The sequence below is a fragment of the Dipodomys ordii genome, unplaced genomic scaffold (assembly GCF_000151885.1).
Source record: "Dipodomys ordii isolate 6190 unplaced genomic scaffold, Dord_2.0 Scaffold207, whole genome shotgun sequence".
Classification (NCBI taxonomy): domain Eukaryota; kingdom Metazoa; phylum Chordata; class Mammalia; order Rodentia; family Heteromyidae; genus Dipodomys; species Dipodomys ordii.
In genome coordinates this window covers 1570240-1587687 of record NW_012267423.1, presented here as the reverse complement: position 1 = coordinate 1587687, position 17448 = coordinate 1570240, and the positions used below count along the sequence as shown (strand labels likewise).

General features: G+C 37.2%; 1 protein-coding gene across 3 annotated transcripts in view; it reads right to left on the bottom strand.

Moving 5' to 3' along the window:
- The window catches only part of Fam185a (family with sequence similarity 185, member A), a 32647-nt gene extending 15199 nt beyond the window's left edge, over positions 1-17448 (bottom strand). Inside the window, exons 1-5 of one of the 3 annotated variants that reach the window (XM_013035258.1) lie at positions 16928-17448; positions 13999-14108; positions 12597-12689; positions 8804-8942; positions 392-433 (exon numbers count right to left, since the gene is read on the bottom strand). In XM_013035258.1, the coding sequence (XP_012890712.1) occupies positions 392-433; positions 8804-8942; positions 12597-12689; positions 13999-14108; positions 16928-17345 (802 nt within the window). In that variant the 5' untranslated portion in view covers positions 17346-17448. The remainder of the gene's footprint in view (positions 1-391; positions 434-8803; positions 8943-12596; positions 12690-13998; positions 14109-16927) is intronic. The other 2 variants (XM_013035259.1, XM_013035260.1) reach the window with 2 other exon arrangements.

Here is a 17448-nt window from a genome sequence, read left to right as displayed (position 1 = left end):
AAATTCTATAAAATAGATATGACAAGATAAAGCAAATCCTAACATTATATTATGTAATTTATTCTACATATAGATGTAAGGTAGCCTGTACTACACTATATTGGCTATACTTCTGGGTATAAATCTGAAGGAAATGAAAAGACAGATGCTGGTGGCTCACAACTATATTTCTAGCTACTCAAGAGGATACTGGTTTGAAGCCAACCCAGGATAAAATTAGGTAAGATTCTTATCTTCAACTGACCAGCAAAAAGTAGAAAGTGGAGGTGTGGCACAAGTAGCTTTGAATCAAAAAGTCAAGTGAGAACATAAGGCCCTGAGTTCAAGCCCTAGTACTGGCACAAAAATAAGAAGTAGGCAAAAATTTACCAGCTGACATCTTAGCACATACCTATGGTGATATTGCCCATCTTGCTTTGTAATATTATATTACCTGTTAAGAAGAAAAAGAAATAAATGTATGGATAATTTAAAAAGAAAATGTGTTACATATTCTCTTAAAGCATGACTACAAGTCTCCAATATTATTTCATAATATTGCTCCTGTTATTGGTGATTTTTCTCAACATCATAAATCCAGAGATTTAGCTGCAGTTCCAAATAAGTAGCTTTAGACATGTATGAAAACCCTCACCCTACCCCATTCCCAAACCTTAAGCTTTTCTACCAGAATGCAAAGCAAACTACTCTACTTTGTGGCAAACATGGAAGAAAAAGAATACCTCTAAAGCTTATAGATAAACAACAAACAAACAAACAAACTTGCCAGGCGCTGGTGGCTCACGCCTGTAATCCTAGTTTCTTGGGAGACAGATCTGAGAAGAGTCTGTGAGACTCTTATTTCCAATAAACTGCTCAGAAAAATCCAGATGTGGCGGTGTGGCTGAAGTGGTAGAGCTAGCCTTGAGCACAAAGAGGCTCGGGGATAGCACCCAGGCCTTGAGTTCAAGCCGCAGGATACAGAGGGAAAAAAAATTACTCAAATGTACTCACTATACATTTTCAACCTAAATATGATTTTCAGACCACAAAAGCCACTAAAACACTTTATGGAAAAATAATTACTTTTTATTTTTCAGGCCAGGTGCCATGACTGTTTGTTAGATTAAGTAGTTTCTGGGCCAAGAGTTGAAGTGGTTTGGGATAGGAATAATGAATACATAGAGGCATGACTAACAAGAAAACTTCAAAGATTTCTATTTTTCAATGAAAACATATTTTCCAGTACAAGTATAAGACACTACAACCAACATTTTTTCCAGTCCCCTTCCTCTAGTACCAAAAACAGTAGGATCTTTATATATGTTTATATGTATATGTCTTCCTAGGGTCAAAAACCCAATTAGTCCACCAAAAATATAAGCAACATAACCTCTTAATAATTCCAAGATTAATGAAAAAGTGAAGGAATAATTTTGGTCTCAGAACTTACTTAATCTCACTTCACACATTTTATCAATACTGACATGTTACTATCTTGGAAAAAGCAAAAACAAATGGCAATTGATCCATTTCCACAAACATCAGATGTGCCTGACTGCAAAATATCTTTCCAAAGGCCCTAACATTCCATCACATTTCAGAAAGCATATGAACAAGAGGTACCTTTGTATAGGAAGAAAAACATAGTTTTTATGCAGAAGCCCATAAAATTATTTTCAAGTCTCAGTAAATTACAGGGCTGTAAAGATCTTATTAGTAAATGTGTTATGAAAATATTATTCATTGGTTATATATATGCTTCCAATTTTCAAGCCCAGTAAATAGATTCACTATATATGCAAATAACAGCCAACGATCATATTGTCTCCTAGCATTTCTTTTTTTTTTTTTTGGTCCATTGTGGGTCCTGAACTCTGGGCCTGGGCACTGTCCCTCAGCTCTTCAGCTCAAGGCTAGCACTCTACCACTTGAGCCACAGTGCCACTTCTGGCTTTTTCTGCTTATGTGGTGCTGAGGAATCAAACCCAGGGCCTCATGATGCAAAGCAAGCACTCTACCTCTGAGCCACCTTCCTAGCCCGTCTCCTAGTATTCATGGCCTGTCTAGTCTTCTTTTCTCATAGTAGACTGAACCCTAGTGACTAGCTTTTAACAAAGAGAATGGGGGACCAGTGGTGGGACACCATTTATGAGATGAGGTTACAAAAAGACTATGGTGTCTTTCTAGTCCTCTTATTCTGATGGATGCCAGCTGCCATGTTGGAAATTAACTGTGCTGCAGACAGTATCCATTTGGCAAGGAAACTGAAGTGGCTCCTGGCCAGCAGGATCTGAACTAAATCCTGCCAACAACCACATGAGTGAGCATGGAGGCAGAATTTTCCCTGGTTGAACATTCGATGAGCTCACAGTCTTGGCTGACATCTTGATTACAAACTTTTGAACCATCCTAAGACTATTAAGCCACACCCAGATTTCTGGCCCAGCCAATAAGTGTTCCTTGTTTACAATTGTTATGTTTTAAGATAATCTGTTACAGAAGAGTAAATAGTACAAATGTTGGTATCTGACATGGGTGCTGTCATAATAAATATGCAAAAAATGAAATAACTTTGGGGGCTTGGCAGAGGTTGGAAGGATTTTGTAGAGTATGTTAGAGAAATCGCACTGAACAGTAATTCAGCAGAAATCTGGACCTTGGGTACGCTTCATAAGATGGCTGAATAAGAAGTGAGGAAAATATTTTTGAAAACTGAAGGGAGGACTTGTATTTATTATAGCAGAAACTTAGCAACACTATCACCTCTGGTAATACAGAATAGGAAATGTGACAAATGAACTCAATGATCTAGCTAAAAATATCTTAACTGGATAGCTCTGGATATTTTATTTGTTTATTTTTCCTTCCTGGACCCAAAAGAAAATTTAAATCCAGGACTAAAATATGGCCTAAAAATAAAACTGAGAGTAACTAGAAAAACCTTGGTTAAGACACCAGAAAGATCAATAGTGGTATCTTATAATATTATCCAGTTGTACAAAAACCTCTTTAAGATTAAGGATATGCCTTACAGATCCTCTCAATCAAACAGACCTTCTGCAATGCTTGAAGATGTTGTATCTCAGCATGTTAGCAGAAGCCCATATTCTGAAGAGATTTTGTGTAAGTCTAAGTTTTGCCTAAGAGAACAAACCCCAATGGGATTCACGGGAAGCTAATAAAGTTTTTGAGAACATTCTATCAGTAAGTACTGCCAACTTGAATGGAAAGAGACAGTAACAGTCGATGAAAAGAGATCACTAGATCTCTAACATTCTACTGGCCAGAGACAGGTTAAGAAAACTACTTGGCTGTGAATATAGACTACATTTCATAAATGTGCCAGTTCAGGTACTGGCACAAAATGAAATGAAACAAAACAAAAATTAATGATGACCTAAGAGGGCAAAACCTAGAACCTCAAAAAATTATTCCCAAGCCTTACAATCAAAGAACCTACACTACTTGTCCACCTGAATTTCAAAAGCACTATGAATAGTGATTCCATTGATCCTTGATCCTCTCATTTTCTTCCTTTCAATAGGAAAGTTTTTAACCATTATCCTATGCCTTACCTTTCACTGTAACTGCGCTATGCAGGTGGTATGTGTATGTGGTGATAGAGAGGAAGGGAGAGGAGGTAACATCTCTTTAGTTCATATGTCTAAAGATTCAAGGAATTGCACTTGAGTTGTACATATGGACACATCATACTGAGGAGCCTCATCTGCATGTGGTGCATCTGATTTTGATACAGAGGTCAGTTGATGCATAATGGGATGATACCTAGGAAACTTTAGGAGGAAGGGAGTATTTTTTTAATATAGGAAAGATGTTATGAATCTTAAAGTTGCAAATGCTAGAAGCTTAAGACATAGTGTGGAGTGTTTTGATAAAAGCTTTAAGAGCAGGAGCCTTGTAGAAGGCTTGTAGAAGGGACTTCACCCTAATGGAAAGATTAATGCTGGCTTGGGGAATGGGGTGGATCTCACTAGGGTGATGGCCCCACATCAAAGGAGACAGTGAAACATTTCATGATGGACAATGCTTTGGGGAAATTAGCCTTGTAAGAGCTGCTTCAATATTACTAATTCTCTACTCCTCCCATTTCTTGAACACTTAGATGGATCAAATCCCTAATATCTCTAACTTTATATTTGTATCCCTAATATTTACAACCATTCATGAAGAACTAAGATATAGATTTAGTTTTTTAGTTAGTGAGTCCAATCACTCATTCACAATGAAATAGCACTTTATAGTCTTACATTTGTCTTCAATGAATGCAGTAAAAATTTATCTTTTTAAAAAAATTTATTGTCAAGGTGATATATAGAAGGGTTACAGTTACATACATAATGTAATGAATATATTTCTTGTTGAACATTGTTACCCTCTCCCTTGTTTTTCTCCCACTTTATTTCCCCCAAAAGTTACTTTTTTGTGTGTGTAGATCCTAGTGTTTGAACTCAGGGCCTGGGCACTGTCCGTTAGCTTTTGTGCTTAAGGTTAGCCACAGCATCACCTCTGGCTTTATAGTAATTAATTGGAGATGAGAGTCTTCCTGCCCAGGCTGGCTTTGAACCACAATCCTCACAAGTTAGGATTACAGGTATAAGCCACTGATACCCAGCTAAAATTTACTACATTTTAATGAAAACATTTTTTCTGACAAAAACATAGTTTCAATTCACTGTCAAAAGATTTAGCAAATCTTTGCCTTGAACAGAAATATTCCAAGTCATTAGAATACTTAGTGGAATGAGTTAGCATATCAGAAGTACACATATCAACAATGAGAATTATTAACAGAATTGTCTGTAGTTTGGGTTCACCCAGTTAAGCTCTAATCATTGGAAACAAATTAGAAATTAACTATTTGAGAAGTATATTGTGGTCAAAGCTTCTTTTCAATAAAGCAGACACTATGTGATCAGTAATAACTAGGTAGGCTCCTGCTATGCTAAAGTTCTGCAACTTGCCCATAAATCTCAGTATTTTAAAAAATCCATGGTTTCTCTTATTTTGCCATCCTTCATTCTAACATGGCCTGAGACAAAGGCAATCAATCCAAAGATAAACATACTGAGGGTTTTTTTTCCCTCAGTAAAAGCATATGATCATGGTTTAAACATTACTTTCACAGGAGCATAGTTTCTAAAATACCACCACGGAGTTGAATTCAAACACTGACTAGAACATTCATATTTTGTGTCAGATATCATAGGCATTAATAAATAGTCTGGAAACTCAAGGAAGTTACAACATGGAACATTGCTGACTCAGTACATCTGTGTTACAGAGCTTTCTGACTATAGGAAACATCTCTAGGACCAGAATGCCTTGAAATCAATGATGGAAATTTTGGTTAGAATCAAGATGTTTAAGAACATCTAATATCTACCAAATTTAAGAATATCTCCTAAAAGTAATTAAGCGACCATAAAATCCTCGCTATTTTACTAGTTCACTTAGAGCTGCACATAAACAATGAGACATTTCTAAGTCCTGTTTTCATCATCTGTAAACAGCCAATTGTCCATTAAGTGGAAGGAATTTGCTAATTTAGGCACTCATTACATGTTTTCTTTCAAACACCCACTGCCTAATTACTGGCAAAAGGGCTCCAAATGCAAATACTAGTAAAACTTACCAAAAAGACAGTTCTTGTTCATATCTGTGTATGCCTGGCTTTTTACAACATCTATATATTGGAAATTTCAGCTCCGCTTATAAAAAAATCTGTTATAAAAAAAATCTGTTAAAGCCTAGCTTAAGAAGGAAGCCAAATTAAATAAATCTTCAACAGGCAGCTTTTAGAATGCATATAGTCTCAAACTTTATTTTCTATAAGTCAGATATTAGGAAGTAGCAACATTTTCCCATAAACACGAGTTTTAAGATCCTATGCCAGCATGTTGGAATACAGCCAATATATACATCTAATTTGCATTATATAACTGTCAGCATTTGAAACAAAGAATTCACTGAAATATATGGTCAGAGTTCTGGCTTGGGAAGATCTTTGGTAGACATAAAACTCCCCCATAAGACTCCTGTAGTTAGAACATAGAGACGTCCATCTTTTCACCTAAAGGATGTGAGACTAAAACCCTGCCTTCTCTTATTTACCTACTGTACCTTAAATTTCAAACTTGAAGAGTATGTTCACCTGATCCCCTGGGGCAGTGACAGAAATACAGGTGATATGGGAAGAGGGACAAGAAACGTGAGCTCTCCAAAGGGTCATTTAAAAAACAGAGCACTGGGGGGTATGCATTAGGAATAAGAAGGGTTTTCTCATTTCTGGGTTTTTTTTTTCTCTTTTGTACATACTGAAAAGCTGCAGTAGATCTAGAGGTAAGGGCTAGATGGAAAAACAGGGCTAAACAACATGGAAGCAACTGCTGTGCTAGTATTACAAAAGAGTGGTGACAGACAGTCACAAATGCACTACACCGAGGTAGGATAACAATGCCTTGAAACTGCATTGCAACTGCAGATGAAGTGGGAGGTGACATCCCAATAGGGATGGGAATGGCTGAGAAACTGAGGAAGACATTTAATCCTTCCACTAAACTGTGCATTCTTTAAGGACAGGTATCATCTCCTGCCCCAAAATCTAGTACACAAGGGTGTCGCAGAGTAAATATACCCAGAGCAAAGGCTATGAGCCGTCATCCTGAGCCCCCTTCCTCCCAGAAAGGCTTATTTTCCTAGCTGTTGAGAGCACTGCTGGCAGATAGCCCTCAACTGTCAGCCCTCATTGGAACTGCCTCAGTTACAGAGAGCCATGTTGGCCCAAGATCACACTCTCCCTGGGGCAGCTGGCATCTAATGACTGGGGTATGAAAGTCCAGCTCTCCTCATTCCAACTTGACACAACTCTGAGGGACCATGCCAGCTTCAGAGCTCCCCACTGGGGATGTGGAAATCGTATCATAGTACAAGTTCTCCCATGGAAATTGGGCTTCCTTCCTTCATGTGGCATCAGTCTCAAGAAGTCTTCCTAGCTAATGCAAAGCTCTCTAGTTCCTCTCTCAGTATTTCCACTTTCAGGGAAACTCAAACTGGAGACAGAAGTCTAACACAAGATCTAGCTTTTAACCATGTAAGGAAATATATTTGATTTCCTACTAAAGGACAGTAAATATAAATATAATATTCCTTTACAAAAGCAAAGGAATGAACCCTTATCCTTCACAGTGTTTCTATTTTAGCTTCTTTAATCAAAAGACTTGGAGTATTTTGAGGGCTGCCTCAAAATAGTTCACCTGTCTGACTATCATATATGCTATTAGTGATATACTATCCCAACTTCAATTCCTGTTTTTATTAAAAGCAAAGATGTGAAAGTACTAAATATAGTCATCATATAAAGCAGTGCGGAGAGCAGAGCTATTTTTCTATGGGTGTTCATCATCATCTGAGTTGATAAGAAACTTGTCTTCTCGCTTAAAGCTATTCTGTAGATTTGGCATAATACTTTTAATTATGATCAACATTGAAGTACTTGCTTACAAGAATAGTTAAAGTTTAACAATTAAATTGAGGCTCAAGAATTATTGAAAGTGTATAATGATTTTTTTAAATTTTTGTTTCGGTTTTATAATGAGAAATTTACTTGTCAATTTACAACTTGTCAACTTTCTGTATACAGCAATGGCTAGCCTAGTACTAACCATACTTTCTAATAGCACCTAATAATTTGTGCTCACTCTGGGGATTTTGCCAACATGTATAGGTACTAATATTCAGCTTTACTACAAAAATGGATCATTTATGGAAAAAGCATACTTCCTGGAATATAGCCCGTAAAGCTTTTGGCAGATGTGTATATAGAATACAGTTCATTCTGGGATAAGTAATTCTTAATTCTAGTCATATATATTGCAGAAAGTATCCACACCTGGATTTAAGTCATCTGCTCTATGGAAATACGAGAAGCAGGCTGAGTGACACTGAACTCTAGGATGTGACTTTTGCCAAGCTACCTTACTATTATACTCTCTTTTCCTTTCCCTAAAACAAATATGAACCAAGTATTACTGCTTACATTAAACAAAAAGGTTTTCTGCAGACATGTTTGAAAAAGTATAAAAAAGAAACTCAGATAACTGAAAATGGCAAGGTATCGAGAGGATTTGGTGCCAACGCAAGTGTATATACCATTTAACCAAAATTAGTATAACTGAGTTCCTATAATTAGATCCACCCAAATGTTTCATTAATTTAACTTTAGCTCTCCTATCATAATATAAAAGCAATCACTGAAAACTCATCTTTATTTAAAACTACTTTTATTTAATGTCACATATTTTTTGTTATTCATTTCATGTTATAAGGATATGCGTTAAAATCAGAATTATTGTCAGTTTCATATGTAATATATCTTCAATGCTTTGGCAAAACAGCTTTTTATCATTTCACTTTCATAATATTTTAAAAGGGTATCTGGACTGCAATTAATTATTTAGAAAAAGGCCAGATTCTTTTTTTTTTTTTTTGGTTGGTCATGGGGCTTGAACTCTGGGCCTGGGCACTGTCTTTGAGCTCTTCAGCTCAAGGCAAGCACTCTACCACTTGAGCCACAGTGCCACTTCCAGGTTTCTGGTGGTTAATTGGAGATAAAAGTCTCATGGCTGGGCTGGCTTTGAACTGGATCCTTAGATCTCAGCCTCCTGAGTAGCTAGGATTACAGGCGTGAGGTACTGGTGCCCAACTAAGGCCAGTTTCTTGATCCTTCTTTAACTACACAGTCATTTCTTAAAATTTATGCTAAATGTAAAGTCTAAGACTTATTAATCTTCTGTCAGCTTACCATGCACATTTCCTAATGCAATATTTCCAGCAGCAGAAGACACAAATGATGATTCTGTGTAAAGATACTTGGCTTCCAGCAAACCATCTTCAGTAGATATATTAATTGAACTTCCTTGCAGTTTATCTACAGTTACAGTCTAATAAGAAAAAAACTCCAATTAGTTGGTTATAAAACAAAAACTGGAAATAAAGCCAAAATAGTATATCTGGAATTAGTGGGCAACTATATGAAGTTTCTTTTTTTGTTTTGTTTTTACTTAATGTACAATGGTTTTCTTGCTTCTAACTCCTACCTTTTCTTGATTCTACAGTTTTTTTAAATTCTAAGTAACTTCTAGCTCTACAGGCTTGTGAACAACATGCGCTCTTTCTAGAATATAAGATACAAAGTAAATTCTGCTACTTAACACTATTAACTTTTCTTAATAAGGTTTTGTATTTTCCATATAGAATTTTTGATGTTTTGTCAGATTTACTCCTGCTATATAAGGTATATATTTCAAGGTATATTTGACATTTTCATTTGACCTTAATCCAGCAACAAAATAAACTCACTAGTAGTACCTATTATTCTAGTATTCATATTTAATGACAAAATTTGTATTTAAAAACTTCTAATGTGGGCCCGGGAAGGTGGCTCGGTGGTAGACTGCTTGCCTTGCATGCATGAGGCCCTGGGTTCGATTCCTCAGCACCACATAAGAAGAAAAAGCCAGAAGTGGTGCTATGGCCTTGAGCTGAAGAGCCGAGGGACAGTGCCCAGGCCCAGAGTTCAGGCCCCATGACCAACAAAAAAAAAATTCTAATGTATAATTATATTCTGCACAAGTGGATATTTCCATGTTCCCTCTTCCAATACTTATACTAATGCTTTACTTCAGCTTTTTCATTCTTTTTTTTGTCTTACCATTGAAGGCTCCAGCCTTCAATCCATCTATGAAAAGTTGCTAATAGAGGGAAGAGCAGCCACCTTTACCCATTATTCTCAAGAAGAAAGTATAAAGCATCTCCGCACAGAACATGATGTGTGCTGTGGATATCTTTTATATACCTTCTATCAGATTATAGCAATTGTATTTCAAATTTACTTGATTATTATTGCTAGAGGAAAAATAAATGTATTGAATTTTGCAATACTTTTCTATTGAGCTATCTTGATTTCTATCCTTTAGTATGTTTACATGACAGCTACACTTTTGATCTCTAGAATTTTCCCATTTTATAATTAATAAGGCAGTAGCCTTCCAGTGATTAAAATGAAAAGGATTTTATGTTCATCCTTAAACTTCCCGAATAAATCTCAGTATGCATTTGTTTCAAATATTGGTCACATATAAAATAGTGACCTCCAAAATCCTCTTTATGATATGAATATAAAAATATTGACATTAAGAACTTGCCCCCATTTTTCCCAGAAGCAACTTCAAGTAGTATACTGGGTATTTAAAGAAACAGTCTCACTACCTGGAACACACTAGCATCAATAACATTTCTCCCGACAAAGCCAGAAATTGTTAAGAGTTCAAAGTGTTATCTAATAAGAGTTCAGTTTCAAGAATATTAACATATTAGAAGACATAAGTACAAAAAGAGAAAAAAGTACTCATAGAGTTTTATGGAAAGTAAATCAGAATTACTTTCCCTTCTGAATTTAAAATTCATATATTTTATTTCTAATTAAGTAGATATTTTCTTTTGCATTAATTACATGTGGATTAATATCAATTTTTACTTTAAATAATTTCAATAAATTTGTCAAAGAAAGGTTTTCCCCCTATAAGCACATTTGTGAGAATACAAATGTTTTCTCTGCCTCAGCCTTATAATAAAGATTAAATTCCTGGGGCTGGGAAGGTGGCTCAGTGGCAGAGCGCTTGCCTTGCATGTGTGAGGCCCTGGGTTTGATTCCTCAGCACCACATAAGCAAAAAGAAAAAAGCCAGAAGTGGTGCTGTGGCTCAAGTGGTAGAGCGCTAGCCTTGAGCTGAAGAGCTGAGGGACAGCGCCCAGGCCCAGAGTTCAGGCCCCACGACCGGACCTCTCACCCCCCCAAAAAAAAGATTGAATTCCTGAATAAAAGGTGTACTTTACTTACAAATTTAATTATAAAGAGATGCTTTTATTATACTTATGGGTATATGTATGCGTATGTGCCTGTATATACATAGTATGTAATCTGTTGATATTTATCAGTTTTATACTCATATACACACACGCATACATATATATGTATAATAAAAGCATATGAAAAGCTGATGGAGAAAGGTGCACTAGAGCAGTGAGGGAATGTAGGAGAAAATGAGGGAGGAGGTAGCACTGCTTGTTCAGAAATGTACTAATTACCTACCTCATGTAACTGCAACCCTTCTGTACAGTATCTTTACAATAAAAATCTAACAAAACACTGGTGCAGATTGCAAAACTTTAAAACAAAAAAGTCTTGAATTTTTTTTAAGATTTAAAAACATTATTGGTCACATTTTTAAAGACTTCCAAAATTATACCTTTACTATTTTTTTTGACTGAACATGCTGGAAGAAATTTTATTGAAGAACTACAAGTTTATTAATTTAAATAGTAAATGTTAAGATTCCTTCAGATAGTATAATTATTGGTACCTACTCTGTTAGTGAATAAAGTGTCTCATACACACACACACACACACATATGTATGTATGCGTATGTACACATACATCTATTTATATGTTTGTGTATCGTTAATTTCAATATCATATTTTCATTTTCAATAGCTATATGCAAGGTAATTTTAAATTTTTACCATTACTCTTAATACTATGCTAAATCACAGAAAGCAATAAAACAGTTGATTAAAATCTACAATTTGAGCACTGGTTGTTCCTGCCTATAATTCTAGTTATTCAGGAGGCTGAGATCTGAGGATCTTGATTTGAAGTAGCATGAGCAGAAAAATCCTTTTCTCTGATTAATGACCAGAAACTTGGAACTGAAGGTATGGTTCAGGTGGTAAAGAGCCATCCAAGAGGGGAAAGGCTGAGCAGAATCATGAGGCCTGAGTTCAAGTTGGAGTACTAGAACAATAACAACAAAAGAAAAATTACAAACTATCTTCCTATACTAATAAAAATTCCAATAGCTACTATGGAAGGATTTGAAGAATAGTAAAGATATCTAACAGTGCCACCTTGTGGACAGTACAGAAGAAAGCTGAATTACAAATTAATCAATTTTTCTAGAGAGGAAGTAAGCAGGTCTTGGAAACTACAGTATTCAAGTAAACCTTATCCAAGAAAATCAAGTGCAGATATGTTGGTATAACTTAATGAGATATTTTAACCAATAACTACTAAAAAATCAGGATAAGAACTAAATGTTAAGTATTTAAGTTGTTACTCATTTGAAATAAGGAAGTGTCACAAGTATTAAAATCACAAACTAAAATTTAAATTGCATATTTAATGACTACAATTACATTTGAATTTACTAACAAACCAGAATGCATTAAAGATTATTTTCTTTAAAAGCCACCTACTTTGTGAGTCAATGGGAAGCAAAATTGTAATTGCTAACAAGAGAAAGCTCTGATCTTACACTTTATTTTTGATTTTTTAAAATATATAGATATATTATTGTAAAGATACTGTACAGAGGGGTACAGTTATATGAGTAAGGTAATGAGTACATCTCCTATCAAGCATTGTTACCCCCTCCTTTGTTTTTCCCCTACAATACCTACCCTCCTCACCTCCCCAACCCCTCAAAGCTGTAAAGTTCATTTTCAACATAGTGTCTCATTGCTACAATGGATCTTACACTTTTATCCGATGCATGGATATCTGTATCTCCGTAGATTGTTCCAACACAGATCACTTTGCCACCTTTAGTTTGAACATATAATTTTTGACTCTGAAAGACAAATAAAACATAGACAAAAAAGGAAGAAATAAAGTTTGTCTTAAATTAGTGAAACATTTATCATGTTTCTTTCTTAACAATAATGAAACACCAAGAGAAGAACCTGGAAATGAAGCTGACACTAGTATAAACATATCTACTGAAAAGAAAATGCCAACTGCTGTCAAAGCAGTTATTAGAGACAAAGAAAAAAAAAGGAATACTTTCTAAGACAAAATTATATAGAGCTATATTCCAGTAGCTTCTTTTAAGAAGGATTTGGGAGTCACAGATTCCTGTAACCAGGTAAGTAAACACAAAGAGGGAGCACATTAACCATTGCCATTATCAATCAGTTACTATTACCAATAGTTATCTCTTTTTTGGCAGTTTGTCAGTACTAGAAAGACAATGTAGCCTACTTTACATGAACTATAGCATTTAATTCTAACAATTTAAAGAGATAGGTATTCTATTTTTCCCATTTTATAGAGGGTAAAAACCCTGAATCTCAGAAGTTAGATAGCTGTTAAGAAAAAAAAAATGTCAGGGCTGGGAAGGTGGATCAGTGGTACAGTGCTTGTCTTGCATGCATGAGGCCCTCGGTTGGATTCCTCAGCACCACATAAGCAGAAAAAGCCAGAAGTGGTGCTGTGAATCATGTGATAGAGTGCTAGCCTTGAGCTGAAGAGCTGAGGGGCAGTGCCAGGCCCAGAGTTAAGGCCCCACAACCGAAAATAAATATATAAATAACAAAAAAATAAAAAGAATCAATTAGAATCCAGTTCTATATGATCCCCAAATCTATACTTATAAGGCTGGAAGGGGCTGAATGAGGACACATTACTCAAAGGGTTATAGTACATTGTACTGCACCCAAGAAAAAAAGCTAAATGAAAATGCTTCCAAGCAGAAATAAAACAGTAGGCATGTTCTAGTTAGTCCCTTCAGGCAGACCCCAAACATACATGTATGTGTAGCTTCATTTCACACTTGCCAACTATGTCAAAAACTGAAATCAATGTTTATTGTCCAAAGGAAAGGCAGTGTGTTTCCTAACCTCAGTTGTTGCCAATAAAATGCAAGTGAAAATGCTGTATGCCATTTCCAGGCTGGCACTTTTAGAAGGGGTGTGCCGTGCTCAGCCCCCTCCCAGTGATTCTAGGTGAGAGCCAAAAGATGGAAGGAACTTAGCTCCTTTCTAGGAAGGCATCTAGGAACCCAAGAAGGGAAGAGCCACCACAGTTGCGGAACTATAATTGTATATGAGTTAGTAGAGGGCTGGTCTATTTTTTTAAAGAGTAGTTTAGAGTACGTATACCTTAACAGAGCCCAAGAAGCTGATACCCTGTTCAGTTTCAATTTTGCAATGATCACATTCAATATTCTGGACTTTTACACAGCCAGATCCCAATGACTTGATATTCAAATCTAAAAGAGAAGGAAAAAACAGTTTAGTACTAAAGAGCTCCGAAGCATTTTAATACCTGCTAGAGATCCAGTTCCTTAGCTACATTCCTCATTTTACTGAATCCTAAAGAGAACATTTTGGTCAACAGTCTCTAAAAATATTGTCTCAGCCAAGGCAACTGGATCAAATGCAACATCTTTCTGCCAGTTTTTAGAAATGATTGTTTCTCACTGTTTTAAAGAGAGGAAGAAGTAACATAAAGTAAAGAGAGAAGAAACTGTTACCTCTCTTACAAAATATCATAGAAAGGATTCTCTGAGAATCACACACACACACACACACACACACACACACGCGCGCACGCACGCACACACACACACACAAGTAAATAAAAATATGTTAGGATAGTCATCAAGCTAAGTGTCTCTTATATTCGGGAAGATTTAAAGATTTATTCAGAACCCTCCTCCAAATTAAAAGCATAGAGTAATAACATGTAATACATATGACCATGGTTTAGATTTGCAAATTCTCCCTCTAATCCTTAACATCTAAAAAACTAGACTATTACCATGCAGCTAGGCTACAAGATATTTGAAGTATTTTTTCAAAAGTGGAGCCACTAGTAAACAATAACCATAATAATGAGTTAAGTGGGAATATATTCAGAGCTGGGAAATAAGGAATTAGAGTTGCCATTGTTACTTGTCTACTTACAGTTTAACCTTAGGCATCTCTGCATTAAAAGACTTAGAAATACTAGTGGGGCACTGGTAGCTCATGCCTGTAATCCTAGCTACACAGGAGGCTGAGATCTGAGGATCAAGGTTCAAAGCTAGCCTGGGCAAGAAAAGCCATGAAACTTATCTCCAATAAGCAACCAGAAAACCGGAAGTGGTGCTGTGGCTCAAGTGGTATAGTGCTTGCCTTGAGCTGAAGAGCTCAGGGACAGGGCCCAGGCCCAGAATTCAAGCCCTACGAACGACATATAAAAAAATAGACAGAAATATTGATAACTTAGTACTTAATTCACATAAATATCTTCTTATAGTAAAATGCAGAAGTAAACAAATTGGGGCTTATTGCTACAATTTCAATAGTTATAAAATCAATCTCCATAGCTTTATAACTGTAATCTGTTATTTAAAACAGCAATATTTTTATTGCAATTGTGACAATATAAGAAAAACAATTTTATCTCACAGAAACACAGATGCAAATTAACTGCAAAGCTTATTTCTAATAATAATAATGTAATGTCACAGCACATGGTTGTATCTAAAGCACTGATGACAGCTATGAAAAGAATGAAACATTTTAAACTCACTCTACCTTGCTAAGTAGGTGGAGAAATTAAAGCTACCCATTACTTCAACCCATCTGCTGAAACAAATAAGAGACAATGTGGAGGAAAAGCGTGAAGCCAGATTTGAGGGGGCCTGTGGAATAGAAGAATAGAAACAGTACATTGGAAATTGGGCTTCAAATCTAAAAAGAGGAAGCAACGATGAGGGTAAGAAGCACCAACAAAAAGCATCTGTATTTATCTGTGCTACCATACTTTTGCTTAGTCTACTCAACACTCAGTCTATTTTGTACTATAGGCAAAGCTCCAAAGCATCTCTCTCCCCAAGACTATTACATTTACAGAGCAGGTTCTCTTATTTACCTAGTCAGACTTTGAGAGGGAATAAAGCATAATGACTGAGTGAATCCAGTCCATAGCCAAACTCTATCACTTCATGTATTAAAGAGAAGGCATTTTAAAATCTACCCTCCACTACAATGTGAGTTCCATGAAGTCACTGATTTTTTTTTCTATTTGTTCATCCACAATAAATACTTTAGGATACTTCCTATATCTTATTTGTATTTTATTTTATTTGCCAGTCCTGGGACTTGAAGTCAGGGAATAGGCACTGTCACTGAGCCTCTTCGTGCTCAAGGCTAGCACTTTACCACAGCACAATTGCTGGCTTTTTCTGAGTAGTTTAATGGAGTTATGCATCTCAAGGACTTTCCTGCCCTGTCTAGCTTTGAACTATGATCCTCAAATGTCAGCCCCAGAGTAGCTAGGATTACAGACATAAGCCACCAGCATCCGACTTCCTGTATCTTAGCTTCCTCATCTAAAATGGTGATAATATCTATTTTATAATTCAACTAAAAGATTACCTCAGAAATGCTAAATCATTATATGATCATTTTCAATATCTTCCTTCATTTCTAAGAATGAAAGCCTGGAGAACTCTCCCTAAAAAGTTACCTCTGAGAAGTTACACCAAACCCAATGTCTAGGAAACAACTTGTGTTATTATTACAGAAGTTCCCTGGCAGTCTTTCTATGTCTATTTCTTCAAAAGCTTGCTAGGCCAAATTTGAGAACATACTTAGGCCAAAAAGAATGGAGACAAGTTATTAAGAAGCTGGGTGCATATGTGAAACCAATACCTGCTCCAGGTTACCTGTCTATGGAACATTCTGGAGACAGGGGTATTTGGCCAAGGTGTGGTAAGGGGAAACTTAAATGGCCAACCATACTATTGAATGAATTATCAACCCTGAAAAATAAACCAGTTTACTAATGACAGTGTGACAAAGATGCATAAGGGGATTATTCCAAATCATGTTTCCACTCGATTTAATTTTTTTCCTTAATTGTGAGGTTGATTCTCAAATGCTACTCGGGAATTCGGTGTGGATGCAGAAGAGGAAGCTTCTTTAGGGGCCAACTCTAAATGAGACAGGTGTCCCAAGTGACTGATTAAAAAATGTGCGCGGGCTGAACTTTAACAAGAGCGCCGTGAGTGCGGTGGGCCCCAACTTAAACGTCACTTGCCAAACTTCAGGGGTACGTTCACCTCCACCGACGCCCGGGGATCGATGGTGTCCGACACGATGGCCATCTCCTGCAGGGCCTCGTCGTACTGCACCTGCAGGCTGTCCAGGCCAGGCGTCCCGCCCTCCACGCCAGACACCGTCACCAGCACGCGGTCGCCATCCGGGAAGGTGAGGGGGTCCAGGGGCCTCACGGCCAGGTGGCACCGGAGCCGCGCTCGCAGCCGACCGAACGGGCTCACCAGCAGCGTCCACTCCTTCAGAGGCCGGCGCGCCGGGCCAGGCGGAAGGACGTCGGGCTCAGGTGCGGAGCTACACAGCCGGCCCTGAAAAGCCCGACCCGTCCAACGCCCAGCGCGGGCCCGGCCGAGCCCGCGGCCGAGGCAGCCAAGCCCCGGGCCAGCGCAGGAGGCGAACATGACGTGCCCCTCTCGCCCTCAGCCCGCGGAGGACGCCTGGCCACAGCCAATTGGCTTGGCCACGGAGTTGCTTCAAGTCAGAACGGAGGCGTCTGGGTTTGCT